Below are 16,776 nucleotides of genomic sequence, written 5' to 3' on the forward strand. Positions count from 1 at the left end.
GCATGTGGATGTTGAAGAGGGTGGGACTTAGGGAGGAGCCCTCGGGCACTCTGCAGCTAATCTCTGTAGGTTCTGAGAGGAACAGGGGTAGTCTGACACGCTGTGTTTGGCAGGAAAAGAAGGAGTGGATCCAGTCCAGTGCCTTGTCGCAGATGCCGGAGTCGTGGAGTCTCGTAATTAGGGTGCAGTGGGAGATTGAGTCGAAAGCGGCTGAAAGATCCAGTAGTATGAGGGTTGCAGTTTCGCCCAGGTCGAGGAGGGGGCGGATGTCGCCAGTGGTGGCGAGGAGTGCATTCTCGGTGCTGTGGTTACTTCGGAAGCCGGATTGGGAGGTGTCCAAGATGTGGATCTCCTCGATAAACTTGGGTGTTGATGGCCTTCTCGATGACATTGGTTGGGAAGAGGAGGAGGGAGGTTGGTCTAAAGTTCTTGAGGTCTGTCAGGTCAGCAGACAGCTTCTTAAGGAGGGGGTTGATCTCAGCGCGTTTCCAGTTGTCAGGGAAGGTGGCAGTTTCGATGGAGCAGTTGATGGTGTGGCGAAGCTTGGGACAATGGAGGCGGCTGCTCTATTGAAGATGTGGTACGAGCAAGGATCTGATGGGGCTCCTGAGTGGATGCTCTTCATTGTCTTGAATGTGTTATCTGTGGTTAGCGGAATCCAGTTGAGCACGATCTGTTGGGGTGGGGTGTGGTGTGGTTGCGTAAGGTGGTGGCGGGCACAGTGGCAGGGTCTTGGGTGTCGAAGCTGTAGTAGATCTGCCTTATCTTGTGGTGGAAGAAGGTGCTGAGTTTGCTGCAGAGGTCTTGGGAGGGTGGGGTGTGTGTGGTCTTGCTTCGGGCCTGGCAAACTCCTCTATGATGCGGAAGAGTTCTTTGATGTTGTGTGTGTTGGCGTTGATTCTGTATTGTAAGGCTGTTTTCTTTGTGGTTTTGAGGAGAAGGTGGTATGCGTTGACAGCGGATTTGAAGGTTCCATGGTTTTCTGGGTTTTGTTGTTTCTCCATCTCTTCTCAAGTTGTCCGGACTCATCGAGGGTGGGGGAGAACCAGCGGGCCTTCTTTGAGTGTTGCCTGCCTGGTGTCTTCTTGAGAGCACAAGAGTGTCGACGCAGTTGGAGATACATTGGTGAAGATTTTGCCCTGCGGTGTTGGTGTCTGTTGGTGTTAGCAGAGTGGTTGTGCTGAGGAAGTCGACGAAGATCTTCTGTGGCCTTGTTCTAGCTACGACTGGAGATGATGAGGACGGTAGTGTACGGTTGGCATGGCAAAGGCGAGATGCACGCAGTGGTGGTCAGTCCAGCAGAATTCGGTGGTGTAGCTGTAGGTGGTTTCTGCTGGCAGAGAAAATGGTGCTGAGCATATGTCCAGCTGAGTGAGTCAGTGTGGTGACTAGCTGCTTGAGTCTGATTTTGGCGAGGTTCACCAGTAGGTAGGCGGTGTTCTGGTCACTGAGGTTGTCCAGGTGGAAGTTGAGGTTTCTGAGTAGGATGTAATCAGTGGATGCTAGAGCTTTCGGTGCGATGAGGTCTACAATGGTGCCGGCAAAGAGCGGGTGGGACGGGGGGCCTGTAAATGAGGGTGCTGCAGAGGGTGTTGTTGGTCTGGATCTAGAAGTGGAGGTGTTCCATGGTTGTCATTGGGTCATTTGAGTGCGTGGTCAGTCAGAGTGTGTTCTTGTGGATGATGGCGATGCCTCCTCCTGGTCGGTCAGTGCAGTCCATGCGGGAGATTTTGTAGCCGTCGGAAATGGTGATGGCGATGTCCGTTCCGGATCAGGGGTTGATCGAGGTTTCCATGAAGAATGTGATGTCGGGAGAGACCACATCGAGGAGGTCCCAGATTTCAGCGGTGTGTTTGTGGAGGGATCCCACATTGAGAAGGATGCAGTTGAGTCGGTCAAGTGTGCTGTTGGTCAGTTGGGCGGCGAGAGGATCTGGCATGCTGGCATGGGTGAGGATGTGGCTCCAGTTATGGCAGGAGAAGGGTCCTTGGGCCTTCTTTGTTGGGGCGAGGTGGCAAGCGGCATGGCGTCCTGAGTTGTGGGCGAGGAGGGTGCTGGTGTCAGCAGTGGAAGGTCCGAGAACCAGGCTCCCTGGCACTGGGCATGGTCCAGGCACAGACGGGTGCAGCCAGGCCTGCTTTTGGTGCGCCAGCGGCCATTAAGTTGTGCTGCAGGGCTGAACAGCTGGGAGGCAGGAAATGTGGGGGCAGGAAGGGTCACTGGAGGGGGCAGGCCATGGGGACCAAAGCAACAGGGATGAGAACGGCAAAATAAGTAAAGAAAATGTTCCTTTTCTCTTAAAAAGTGTAGTTACAGATCTAATAGTCCTTTTCTCTACTCCGGCACAAAGGGAACACAAACCTAAGTCCAAAATGAGGAGCTTATTTATGAGCCCCTTGTTACACTTTTTGCTCGCTGTTGCATCACTTTTTGTGAGGCTGCAGTGGCATAAATAATGCGCCATGTTGCACCATATTTACAAAGTGACGCATCTAAGCAGGTGTGTCACTTTATAAAGTCCTGCGCCACATTATACCTGCGTCAGGTATATTGTATGTAGGGTGGGCTTTCCCCCACAAAAAGCCTTGTAGAAGTGACACAATGAAATCTATCAGATTTCACTGTGCGACTTCTAGGACGCTACTGCGTCACTACCTTATGTCTCCCTCACAGCAGGCATAAGGATGATGCAGTGCAATGGGAATAGGCTTACCCTATGCATTGCTGGAGTTGCATCATGCTTACTACACAACTCCAGCAATGCGTGAGTTTTGCGCTGATAGATATGCCAGGATTCCTGACTTATCTGTCATTCCTTGCGACATGGTGCGCTGTACAATACATTTGGCACATCCATCATGTCGCAAGGAGGACACACTGAAAAGTGTTGCATCGCTGCTTTCAGGCAGCGATGCAACACTTTTTATAAATGAGGCCTTTAGTGTTTAAGACTGTATGTACAAAAAGCCCACTGCCAAAAACACGTTTTTCAACTTTGTGAAGGGCTCCTATCTTTAACATGGGCACATTTTAAGGTTTCTTTTTTCACAAAAACAGCTAGTGCATGATTATCAGATTGTCTTTCTCTATTTCTGACCTAAGGATTAGCCGGCTCCTTTTAGGAAGCCTAGTTTTATACCTTACACACACCGAAGTACAACATTTGGGGTTATTTTTGTTAACTTTGTGTAAGATTCCTGTAATTAAAGTAGGCACATCCTGAGTTTTTTATTGCCATGAAAAAGAGAGCTGTATGTCAGCCAAAGTGACTTTCTCTACTCTTACATTATGAGCATACCAGCTCAGTTCAGGAATACAGGGGCATATTAGCAAGAACCTTGTTAAAATTATCGCCGTTTTATCCGCAGGAAACTGCCGCTAAAATGGCGATAATGGGCTTTCTAATATACATTATAGAATTCCAATAGAAGCCCAGGTTAGATGTGCAGGACAGCTAACCTGGGTTTCTATTGGAATTCTATAACGCATATTAGCAAGCCCATTATCGCCGATTTAGCGGCAGTTTCCTGCCGCCAAAACTGTGATAATTTTAACGAGGTTCTTGCTAATATGCCCCACAATTTGTTAGACTCTTGTATACGATTTCCCCTTCAAATAACAAACCCATCAACGCTATTAAAGTCTCTTGTAGATGACATGGGCGCTTTTGAGAATGTTTAAGCCTTGTTTAAGAATTTCTATTTTACACTCCAAATATAAAAGGCTGAACAAATAGATGTTTCAACTTTGTAAAAGTTTCCTATGTTTCAACTGGGCACATTTTGAGAATGTTTCTTCCCATAAAACGGCGGATGTACCGCTGCCACCTTGATTTTTTCTACTCTTGCACAAAGTACAGCTAGCTCTATTCTGGAAATCAGAATGTGTGCTCCCAAACACAGTACATGTTTAAAGTTTGTTAAACAAGGTTAATGTGCATATATATATATATTGCAACTTGGGTTTGTGGATTCCGTATGGCTTTCTAATTGCCAGTGGTGCTGGTTTGAGGCGATGCCACATCACACCTCTAGCAATTCGAAAATCTCACTTCTCACATGAAGAATAAACCAGCACTCAAATCTCTGGAATTATCCAATTTAATTCAAAGGCAGCGTTTGTGAGGATATATATATATACACAGGTATCTATAGAGTGTGAGCCTGGTTAGCTAGAAAGAGCCTCAAGAGCAGGTAGGAGAGGACCATTTCATTCTTGAATTATAGAGACAAACATTATAAAGATGGGCCAATTATTAAATCTATTTCTCTATTGTAATAATCGTAAAGTGTCAGAAAGAATCAGTTTGAAGAGTTTGTTGCAATTAGAAATACAGTTGTATCTTCTTAATGGAGACTAGAGTTGATAAGATGGGGGCTAGAAAAGAAAATGAGAACTCAGATACTTGGATTTTTAAGGAAGTGTAAACCTTCCTGGATGAACACAGTTTAAGTCAGTTAATGCTGCATTCGAAGTGAGATTCATAGATATGGGATAATTCCAGTCTATCTTTAGTGGTGGCTTGAGTACCACTTTTATCATATCACATCATCTCATGTGCATATATAAAGTGCACATTCACACCTGAGGGTATCTTGTTGCGGAATACCATATGTTTTTGTTATCCAAGTAAATAGTACTTGTTGTATAGACCTTGGAATGAATAAAGTCTGAGTGGTAGCACCAGGATTCAAATATGTGAGAGAGTGGTCAAACACATATCCCTCAAGTGGATTCATTCATTTAATAAGCCACCAGATGTATCAGATCTGAATGGGTTCTTCAACATACCTTTCATTACACACATCACCGTGGAGACCTAAATATGACTGTAATCACAAATTATCACTGTGGGGATATAAACATCACTGTTATCACACAATATCTCTGTGAGGACTTGCACATGACTATAATCATGCACTATCTCTGTGTGCTAACCTTGTGCATCCCATTAATCACACACTATCTCTGTGGGGACCTGGGCATGTCTATTAACACACACTATATATGTGAGGACCTGAGCATGTCTTTAATCATACTCTATCCGTGTGGGGACCTGGGCATGTCTAAAATCGCACACATTTTCTTTGGCAACCGTGGTAAAACTATAGTCACACACCATCTCTGTGGGGACCTTGACATCTCTATAATCACACACTACATCACTGGGGACCTGGGCATGTCTATAATCACACTTTATCATTGTGGGGACCTCAACATCTCTATAATCACACACTATCTCTGTGGGTACCTCAACATCTCTAAAATCACACACTATATCTGAGGGGGCTTGGGCATGTCTGTAATCACACACTATCTCTGTGGGACCTTGACATCTCTATAATCACACACTATATCTTTGGGGACCTGGGCATGTCTATAATCACACACTATCTCTGTGGGGACCTGGGCATGTCTATAATCACACACTATCTCTGTGGGGACCTCAACATCTCTATAATCACACACTATCTCTGTGGGGACCTCAACATCTCTATAATCACACACTATCTCTGTGGGGACCAGGGCATCTTTATAAACACACACTATCTCTGTGGGGACCTGGGCATGTCTATAATCACACACTATCTCTGTGTGGACCTCAACGTCTCTATAATCACACACTATCTCTGTGGGGACCTGGGCATGTCTATAATCACACACTATCTCTGTGGGGACCTGGGCATGTCTATAATCACACACTATCTCTCTGGGGACCTGGCAATGTCTATAATCACACACTATCTCTGTGGGGACCTGGGCATGTCTATAATCACACACTATCTCTGTGGGGACCTCAACATCTCTATAATCACACACTATCTCTGTGGGGACCTGGGCATGTCTATAATCACACACTATCTCTGTGGGGACCTGTGATCTTTATAATCACACACTATCTCTGTGGGGACCTGGGCATGTCTATAATCACACACTATCTCTGTGGGGACCTCAACATCTCTATAATCACACACTATCTCTGTGGGGACCTGGGCATGTCTATAATCACACACTATCTCTGTGGAGACCTCAACATCTCTATAATCACACATTATCTCTGTAGGGACCTGGGTATGTCTATAATCGCACACAGTCTCTTTGGCGACCTTGGTAATACTATAGTCACACACTATCTCTGTGTGGAATTGAGCATTCCTGTAATTACACGCAAGCTCTGTTTTGGCTTGAGCATCATTAGCTTCGCATTCACTGTATGGGGCTGTGTGAATACAGAATAGTAGTAAAGGTGGACTTTTGGTCTAAGTTAACATTTGTGAAACTGAAAAGTACAAAAGTTAGATTTTTTCTCTAAGTTTACCTTTGTGAATCGGGCCCTATTTATTGAGGACTTAAACACAATCATTGTTATGCACTATCTATACGGGGACTTAAACATCGCTATAATAACACACTATCCTTGTGGGGGCATGAAAAAAACGATAATAAAACACTATTCTTGTGGGGTCTTGAACATCACTATAAAAACATACCTTCTCTGTGGGGACTTGCGCATTCCTGTGATTAAACGCAAGCTCTGTTTCAACTTGAAGCACCAGTGGTTGCCATGAGGCACAGGGTCAAGACTGATTTGCATATAGCTGATTGTGAACTGGGGTGGCGAAGTGAGCTAAAGAACAATGATGGATTCAACCCAGATCTGTGACTGGGGGTGAGTGACTGAAAAGTTTCAGTACTCCATCCATCACCTCTTTGTGTTTGCTTTGTTTGCCCTAAGTTGGCAGGGTATGCCCAGATGTGAGTCTCTTGCTCACTTTGCCACTGGATTCAACCTAGCCTGGCTGATGAGGGGGTGTTACCCCGAAACCGGTGCCAGGATGCTTGTTTCTGGTCCATGGAAGACCTGGCTTGGCAGTTCGGGCTGGACTGTTCCCATTAGGCACAGGGTCAGACTGATTTGCATACAGCTGGGTCTGAACTGGGGTGACGAACGACGATGGATTCAACTCTGGTCTGTGACTGGGGGTCAGTGATTGAAAAGTTCCAGCACTCCGTCCATCATCTCCTTGTGTTTGCTTCGACTTGAACAACATCAGCTTCGCATTCTCTATAAGGGGCTTTGTGAATATTGAAAACTTATAAAACTAGCCTTTTGGTCTGAATTTACCTTTGTGAATACTGAAAAGTAGTAAAGTTAGACTTTTTGTCTAAGTTTACCTTTGTGAATTGCGCCCTATTTTAATGAGGACTTAAACACAATCACCTTCATGCACTATCTCTGTGGGGACTTAAACATCGCTATAATAACACACTATCTTTATGGGGACTTAAACAACACTGTAATAACACACTATCTTTGTGGGGACTTGCACATCACTGTAATAACACACCATCCCTGTGGGGACTTGAACATCGCTATAATAACATACCATCTCTGTGGGGACTTAAACACGCTATAATAACACACTATCTATGTGGGGACTTAAACAACACTGTAATAACACACTATCTTTGTGGGGACTTGCACATCACTATAATAACACACCATCCCTGTGGGGACTTGAACATCTCTATGATAACACACTATCTCTGTGGGGACTTAAACATCGCTATAATAACATACCATCTCTGTGTGGACTTGAACATTATTAGCTTCACAGTCTTTATAATGAGATTTAAGCTTTGAATATACACACTATTTCTATGGAGATTTAAACACAATGATCTTCACCCACTATCTCTGTGGGGACTTGAACATCTATTTTGGCAAAAATGTTAACAGCTAATCAAGCTCTGGGTTCCACTTGACCTTATTCCTTAGTTCCATATGTTAATTTCTCCAAAGATTTTAAGCAGTAATAAATAGGTTAAATACAGCTTTAAGTGTCTTTCTTTAAGGGTGGTATGATATTTTCTGGCACATTAACAGAATATGTCTTTAATGTATACCCCTAGTGTATATGCAGCGATTCATATATGAATAGATTATAATGTTGTTTGTGTATATTGTTGATAAAATAAACATTTAGCCGTGTGCCTTTAACTGTATTCAATCACAAATAGTGGTACGGACTAAGTCCCCACAAGGATGGTAGCACGTGTTCAAGTCCCCACAAGGATGGTGCTGTGCGCACGATTAAATAACAACATATTTGCAAATTTGAAGCAGGATCCTGTATCCTGAATTTTTTCTTAAAATGTTTCTGTTATTAGTGTATTTTCAAAACATTGGGAAAGGTTAGTCCCCACAAGGCAGGTATTCACACATAGTCCCCACAAGGATGGTAACACGTGTGTGTGTGTGTGTGTGAGTGTGTGGCTCTGTGTGTGTGTAGGTGCAAATGCAATGTTCTTGGATTTTCGTCACAATAAAATACACTGAACATAATCTTCACAAAAGTTATTTACAAACGTTTAAGCTATTGCCATTATAAATTACAATACATTTTATTTAAGTAATAATTATTTACAAAATTAAAAGCCATTGTTATTTGTAATATCAATACATCTAAGTCACGTAAATACAACACACATTGCATTACAAATGCTATAGGTGTCACATTTGCGAAAGTTAAAACTATTGACATTGTAACTGACAAAGCTATTAATTTTGCTATTTTCAAAACCAACACATAAATAAAAAAAGTGTCATTTACAATACCAATCGCTCAAACTTTCCTAATGCGAGACCTATTGCATTTCCAATGCTTGTTTCCTAAGATCTGGCTCCGATCTTTTTACTTCCGTATCATCTTTGCAAGCATTAAAGAAGAAAGTGGCCTGCATCAGTTATTTCATCCTTCCAGATAGCAGGACAATTTGTAGACGTTCGTTTTATCTGACCATACTGAAAAAAATGTGGTTTTACTCTGTGTTTTACCTTAAATTTGGTTCCATTACATACAATACAATCTCCTTTGTAGCGCTCCGTCGGTTACCAACTCTTTTTACAAAGCCCTTTGCCACCTAAACTAATGTGTGTGTGTTTTACATTTACAAATACAGTGTTTAGATACCTTTTTTTATACAAAAAATTGACCCTTACAGAGTTTTTTGTTACTTGGTGACTGTAATAAGCACTATTAATCTGCCACTTTATTTTGATTCCAGCTTTTCATCTACAACCTTGCTGCTGCAACCCTCTATATCACTGGTTTCATAACCTGTGCCGCCGCGGTCCAGTCAGCTTACACTACGACTGATTACAACAAGAGAGCGGCTGCATCAGTAAGTACACAACACCCCGTCCAATCACGGTGTCCAGAAAAGCATGAACACACTTTTGGGTGGCCTTTCCTGTATCAGGTACTTGGTTCCTAACACTACCTTGTTGCCCTTGTGATTGGAGGTCCCACCAATCAACGAAACACATCAACGAAACACTTTATGCCTTTCGGCACCTTATATTCTGCCTCTACGACCGTGGTTCCTTTGTCCCATTCTTAGTGGTAGATTTTTTAATACCCACCAGGAGGGATTGTTCTTCCTCCAGCTTTTGTAGTACTCATTGATATGTTGCTCAGTATTGAACTGTATTACCCAAGCAATGAAACTGAGAAGGAAATATGCATTATAGCCTAAGCAATGTGAGTGTTTTGAATTTGGGCGATTTCCTAGGATAGCTTAAATTTTAACATGAAATTTCCTCACTCATTTAGCCCTTGATATTGTGTTTATGTATCTTCTTTCTTTTTTTAATATGGGGGAGAGAGTTTATGATATGGTTTCATTGCAATATGATGTTTGGTTTTTAACTTTGTTTTTATGATGCTTTTATGGTCATCTGACTGAATAAGGTTGTTGAACGAACTAGGTCATCTTGACCCAGGGTCGGAATGGCCTACAGGGCACTTAGTCAGTTCCCGGGTGCTGGTCCAAAAAAACAGTGTGTAGGACTGTTTTTTTACCAGTTTTTGGGCGGTTTTACTGCCATGTTCAGTCAGTCAATACCACTTTATTCGATTAATAAAAATCATAAAAGGATACTATAAAATACATCCATGATTACAATTTTATAAAACTCCTATATACAAAACAACTTTCTTTCAAAAACCTACAATTTCATTATAATATAATATAATAAATAGCCTCTAAAATTCATAATTCTATAATTCCTGTGATTCTTAATTTCTTGATCCGAGCGGCCAATACAAAAAAACTTGCAATATAAAAGATGTTCCGTGGATTATCCAGTAATTGTAGATACAGTAAGGCTGGTTTAACCTGTAAGAATCCTTTAGCTTTTAGCAATGGGATAATGTACTTCTTTCGAGCATCAGTGTAAAATGTACAGAAAAATGTAAAGTGCGCGGTGTCCTGGATTGAATAACAATCACAGGAACAGATAGCAGCATCCTCTGGTCATTTTTATGGCCAGGTGGGCCAGTTTATACTGTTTATTTTTCATATATTACCACTTTTTTTAATGATATGCCTAGCAAATTTGGGCCACTTTTTTTTGGTGCCCGGGCCTATTTTTTGTGTTGGTCTGACCCTGTCTTCACTTCTCTCAGAGGTTTCCTATGAACACTGAAGTGTGAAGAAGAGAGGCTTCTGCCTCGCCGTAGCCTCTATTGTGCCAGTGCTGAGGAAAAAGTCGAATCTTTGATCTTCAGCAATTGAGTGAGGTCTTGGAAGAAAAAAATAAATCATTTAAATATTTCACTGTCTATAACTAAGCATGTGGTCAAGCTTCTTCACAACTGAAGATGAAGAAGGCGTTATCAACACGTTTTGTGTGATGGTTATAATTTATTTAAGACAGATGGAAGATCTAGTTTGATATTGACCTTGTAGTTTCTCCTCTGAGAGGATTCCTATAGTTGTGATGCTGTACAACTCTCAGTAGATTACAACATAAACGAGAGGATTGTGATATGGTGATAGTTCTTCTGAACTATGGGTTGAGTTTAAGGTTTTTTAAGGAGTGGGGGCGTGGCCAAGGAGCTGAGCATGGCGGACGCGTGAGCTCGGAGCTCTGCGCCAGCCTGATAATTATCAGCACTCCTCTGGACTCCGGAGACCGGGGACTGCCTCAAATCGTGACCGATGGTGCTGGGTGCTTGTCCCGGTGACTGGGCAATTCCCTGAGCGGCTGTGGCAAGTCAGAGCTCCCAGCGACTGCTGAAGTGCGCTGCAGGCAAGATGGCAGCCTAAGACCGATCGGTGTCAGAGGAGGAGCGGAGCCCGTGCCTCTTTGCGGATCGTGCCCTGAGTGTAGACCTGGGCTTGCCGACCTGGTTTCCACAGCGAGAGGCAGCAGAGGACCGGTGACCCCCAGCGGGGAGTACTAGCGCCGGCGCAGAGGGACCAGCACGCTGTGGTGCAACTGCAGTGAGTGAGGAGCCCGGTCGGGGCTCGTGACCCTGGTTGGAGCGCGACACCACTGGCCCCAACGTCGGAGAGCGCACACACCGCTCCCATAGGAGGTGAGCGTGCGTGTTGCTGTGGGGGCCGCAGCCCCATATGGGCCAGTGAGTTGCCCAGGCCAATCCAGCATGGCTGCTTTGGTGAGGGAGAGGCTGTGGCCGCCTGGGCCGAGCGTCCGTCCTGCCTGGTGAGAACGCTGGGAGCTGGCGCAGATGCTCGGGCCTAAATTGGGGCTCAAGGACTAGTGTGTAGTGACTGGCCATTGGTCCCCCTTTACCATGGGTGCACCTGGTGTCCCTGCTGGCTGAACAGGGGTGAGGTGAAATGGAGATCCCTCCGGCTCCAGGGAACAGGCGTAAGACACCGGCCCTCTGGTGAGTGCCTGTGGCCCGAGGGCCTCACCTCTGGAAGAGAGCCTGAGACCAATGGAGTCTTGCTGATGGCCCTTGCTTGTGGGGACTGCTCGGGGCCACCTGGATCGTCTGCTCGCCTCGTGGGGCTTGGGGGGGGCCTCCTACCTAAGCATCGTGATAGACATTGCCCAGTTATAAGGTGGACCTTTCTGGCAAGAATAGGGGTGCCCTGGACTGAGCAGCTAGTGGCAGGGGGCGCTTCGCTGCCTGGAGGCGTGTGGGTCGGATCCAGTGCATTGATGGGGGAATGGGCCTGAGCGGAGTCACGGCTGCTGCGTAAACGCAGGACCACTCAATCTGCCGGTCCCTACAGCAGAGCACCTATTTTGGCAGCAGCGTTGAGGCCCCTCTGAGTGTGGTGAACCCGGGCCCTGGTACATGGTGTGGAGTTGCAGTGCCAGTTACCTGAACCTCCTCTCAGGCACGGCCCACCGGTTGGGGGGGGGGGGTTGGCGCCATGGGTAAACCTCAGGATAGGCAAACCAGAGCCACACAAGACCCGGAAGACCGTGCCCATGAACAATCGCAGACTGCTATGGAAGCTCCAATACAGCAGCAATTGCGTAAGATATGGGAGGCTTTAGCGGACACAAAGGCCACCCTCCACCAGGACATCAGCACGGTGGCGGTGGCGGTGGGGCTGGGCCTTCTACGAGAGGAACACAAGAAGCTCTCTGAGATGGTGAAGAAAACTGAGGCCATCCTTTCCGAGCTAGCCCCAGCTCAAAAGACCTTGGAGCAGCCGGTGGGAGCCCTCATGGACAGGGCGGGTGTCCTGCAACGGAGAGCCGAAGATGCAGAGGGACGCAATCAACGGAACAACGTCCAGATATTGGGCCTGCCGGAGAGAATCGTGGGCATCAGCATGGTGGCCTACTTGGAACAATGGCTGGGATCTGCGGTGGCGCCTGAGGGCCTATCACCCTTCTACACCCTTGAAAGGGCCCACCGGGTTCTAGCCAGGCCCCCGGCAGCCAGGCGTTCCCCGCTGCCGATGGTGGCCCGCTTGCTCCATTTCAGGGACAGATCTCCTCTTACAGAAGGCACGTGCGGAGGGTCCCTATGCCAGTGACAACAGTAAGGTTTCCCTCTTTCCGGACTATACCCTGGAGGTGCAACGGAAGGGGGCCTCCTTTCTGGAGGTAAAGAGGTAGCTGAGGGAAGAGGGCCTTCAATATTCCCTGATGTTCCCGGTTCTGGATTGTGGTGGACGGCATCACCCACTTTTGTTGAAGCCCAGATGAGGCCTGGGACTGGATTGAGGCCTAAAAGACCGGGGCCTCCCAGCCTGCGGGTCCTTAAGTTGAGTCGAGGAAACCGGTGGAGCTTGGGAAGTGTTCCAGGTGGCGCTCTCGGAGGGGAGCTCCCAAGAAACCGACCTCTACCCAAACCGAAAGGGAGAGGGCAGAAGCTCTGCAAGCGGTGGCGGCGCTGATGCGAGGCAAGAGCGACGAAGGACACTGGGGATGTTGACTCTGACGCATCCCGCAGCGACAGTGTGAAGATGCCGGTGGTGACACCACAGACAGATGACGAAGTTATCTGAGGCAGCCTAGATTTCAGACTAGTTTGAACCCTTGGGGAGTTGCTGAACTACCAACGGCGGTCTCCGGTCCTGGACTACCACGATCTGGTTGGGGCCAGCGTGCGCAGGATGGTCTGCGCGTTAACCCGATGTTGCCTTCTGCTATTACTCTCCACCCCCCCTTGAGAACCTTACTAGAGTAAGGCCTCACTAAGGGTCATGTTCCACACACTGTTTGGATGACTGACCATTGTCAGGCTGTCCTGGGCTTGGGAAGTTGTTTAAGATGGGGGGGTGTTTTGGTTTCTGTTTTTTTTGTTTGTTTGGTTGTTCGCAGAGGAGGGTGGTGATGCATGTAATGGAATACGGGTGGGGAAGGGGTCCCCCTTATGTCACTGTGGAGAGGGTTCCTGTCGAAATGGCAGGTCCATGTAACACTGTGAGGTTTCTCACGTGGAACATCCATGGTATTGGTACAATAGCCAAACGCCATAACATATACTCCTACCTTTGGCGCAGGGGTGTGCACACAGCCTTCCTCCAGGAGACGCATCTTAATAAAGAGGAGGCTGGGAGGGTACAGAAGAGGTGGCTGGGGCAGGTTTTCACAACCACCTTCTCGGCCGTCACCAGAGGGGTCTTGATGTGGGTAAAGCCTGGGGTCCCCTTTACTCTTGATCGCACCTGGCAGGATTCGGAGGGGATGTATGCCCTGCTTGTGGGCCAATTGGTAGGGCGGGAGGTGACCCTAGGCAATGTTTATGCTCCCAACCAGGACCAAGTCGGTTTCTTGGAGTCTTTCTCCGCCTCTCTGGCCCAATCTCTAATAGGTTCTCTCATACTGGCGGGGGGCGACTTTAACTGTGTGGCGGATGTTACCATTGATCGTTTGCACCCTCCCATGCCGGGGACCAACCCGACACCGTACTGTTTCGGGCTTCCAGAATTGGATGTCCCATTGGGGCTTAGAAGACACCTGGAGACTGCTAAACGCAAGGGATAGGGAGTACTCCTTCTTCTCACCGGTTCACTAAGTCCATACCAGGCTCGACATGTTCCTCTGTTCCCCGGCCTTCAACTGTTCAGTCTCTCATACAGAGTACCTGGAGTGTACCCTGTCAGACCATAGCCCATTCCTCGTACTACACCAACCGTGGGTTGGCGCCCCCGATCCCAACTTGGAAATTGAACCCGTTTTTACTTGATGATGTCCCTTTCGGGTCCTCACTTAAAGCATTAGTTGAAGCCTACTTTCCTATTATTGCCAACACTGCCTCATCTCCACAGGTAGAGTGTGAGGCATTTAAGGTTGTTGTATAAGGCCATTGCATGGCTCAAGCGTGTGGGGCGCACAGGGAGATTATTTGTGAACTTCTGGAATTGGAGGGGACTATCTGCAGACTGGATAATTTGCAGGTATGGATGATGTGGCCCAGACGGCCTTTCAAGAAGTGAGGGCATGGTACAACAAAGTGCTGGGTAGATTGAGGTGTTACAACTATAAGTAGTATTTAGAAAAAGTGCAGAGTGAGGAAGGGAGGGTGGGTCAACTGTTAGCACGCTTAATTAAACCTGAGATGGGAGGTGCGCTTCTCACACAGCTTGGTCTGGAATCGGGGGAAATAGTGTAAAACCCTGATCTCATTAATGACACTTTCTTGCCATACTTTGAGGGGTTTATGAGGGCCCCGACTGTGGCCCGATCACAGTGCAGGAAGTCAGGACCGCCATAGCGACGCTGGCACACGGTAAGACGCCTGGGCCTGATGGCCTTCCGTCCAAGTTCTACCAAAGTTTCCTTGATATTTTGGCACCACATCTTGTTGCATTGAATGCAGAGGCGTATGAAGGAGGGGGCTTTGCCTGATTCCACCCAGGCGGCACTAGCGATCCCACTCCCCAAGTCCAAAGAATGCGGGAGAGAGAGATTACCAACCGCTTTCCATGCTGAACTTAGAATTTAAGATCCTGAGTGAAGTGTTGGCGGGGAGGTTGCTTCCGCATTTGAAGTCCCTGATTCACCCGGACCAAAACGGGTTTATCCCCACTCTTAGTACCTCTATTAACCTCCGCAGACTCTACTCCGTGCTCTATCACGCGGCTGCACTGGCTCTACAGCAAGCGGCGGTTTTATCTGTCGATTTGGAGAAAGCGTTTGACACAGTGAGTTGGGGGTACCTATTTGAGGTGATGCGTCGCATGGGCTTGGGGTGACTGGGTGCGGTGGGTACAGCTTCTTTTTGCCTCGCCTGCAGCGAGGGTCAAGACGGGATGAACCATATCCAGACTTTACAAAATCTCTTGTGGCTTCTGGGAGGGCTGCCCTCTTACCCTGCTCCTGTTTGCCCTGGCTGTGGAGCTGTTGGCAGAGCAGTTCCGACTCGGTGGGCGTGGGTTGGGATTGACCTTGGGCGAGCATTGCCATCATGTTTCTTATATGCAGACAACTTGTTGTTGTACCTCACAGAGGCAGTTGGGGGGGTGGGGCGCTGTGGCCTTACGAATCTTAGGCGACTTTGATCTCCTTTCTGGCCTTAAGGTTAATAAAACCAAGACCTATTTGTTCCCCATGGCTGGACCTTTACCCAGGCTGGAGGCATTGCCGCCCGATACCCTCTGGGCACAGCATACATTTAAATACCTGGGTATACACATTTTTCATGACCTGGATGATCTTAAGGACGGGAATCTGAGGAAGACGTTGCGTTCCCTTCTCTCTTGTGCTCAGTTCTGGAGCTCGTTGCAATTGCCCATCATGGCCCGGATTACGCTGTCCAAAATGCTTATGCTGCTCCAGTTGCTATATGTTTTTGTGAATCTCCCGGTTCAGATGCCGAAAAACTGGTTTAGGCCTCTGCACGCACTCCTAAGGCAACTGATTTGGGGTGATGGACGCCCAAGAGTGTCCCTGTGAATCCTACAGCACCCTATGTCGGAAGGCGGACTTGGGATGCCAAATTTCTAACTTCATATGTTGCCCGCCTAACTACAATGGTTGGCACAATGGGTGGAGGGATTGAACGAGGAGGGAAAGTGTCTAATGGATCCGGTACCTAGTTGCGGGCTAGTGACGGCAAAGCTCCCATTACCAGCTACGTCCTTCCCCTCCTGCTCCCTTTTGCAGTGCACTGTCTTCCAAGCCTGAAGACGATGCTGCAGCAGAAGGCAACAACCTGTGAAGTACCCCCCCCCCCCTTGATCCCTTTGGTTGGCCTACCACACAGTGAACCTCAATCTGTATTCTCGGAGGCCCAACAGGCCAGTTGGTCGGACGCCGGATTGGAGACGGTAGGGGATTGTTACTTACACAAGACTCTGATCCCTTTCGCAAGCCTACCGGAGTACGAGGACGGTGCAACAGGTACAAGGCAGGCTCCAACCAGAAAAGCTAGTCAACCCCTTACCGCTTCACTCCTGGAAGCATTGGCTACAAAATCTAAGCGCATATATGAGAAGGGAATCCCCCCTCTCACACTTAGAGAAACACCTTAGTGAGTGTAACACATAGCC

At 47.2% G+C, this 16,776-nt stretch overlaps 1 protein-coding gene across 1 annotated transcript in view; it reads left to right on the forward strand.

Moving 5' to 3' along the window:
• PLLP (plasmolipin) overlaps positions 1–16,776 on the forward strand; it is a 232,815-nt gene that overhangs the window by 190,223 nt on the left and 25,816 nt on the right. The window contains exon 3 of the mRNA XM_078671579.1: positions 9,070–9,186. Coding sequence (XP_078527705.1) covers positions 9,070–9,186 — 117 coding nt within the window. The remainder of the gene's footprint in view (positions 1–9,069; positions 9,187–16,776) is intronic.

Source organism: Lissotriton helveticus, chromosome 12, assembly GCF_964261635.1.
Source record: "Lissotriton helveticus chromosome 12, aLisHel1.1, whole genome shotgun sequence".
Lineage (NCBI taxonomy): Eukaryota > Metazoa > Chordata > Amphibia > Caudata > Salamandridae > Lissotriton > Lissotriton helveticus.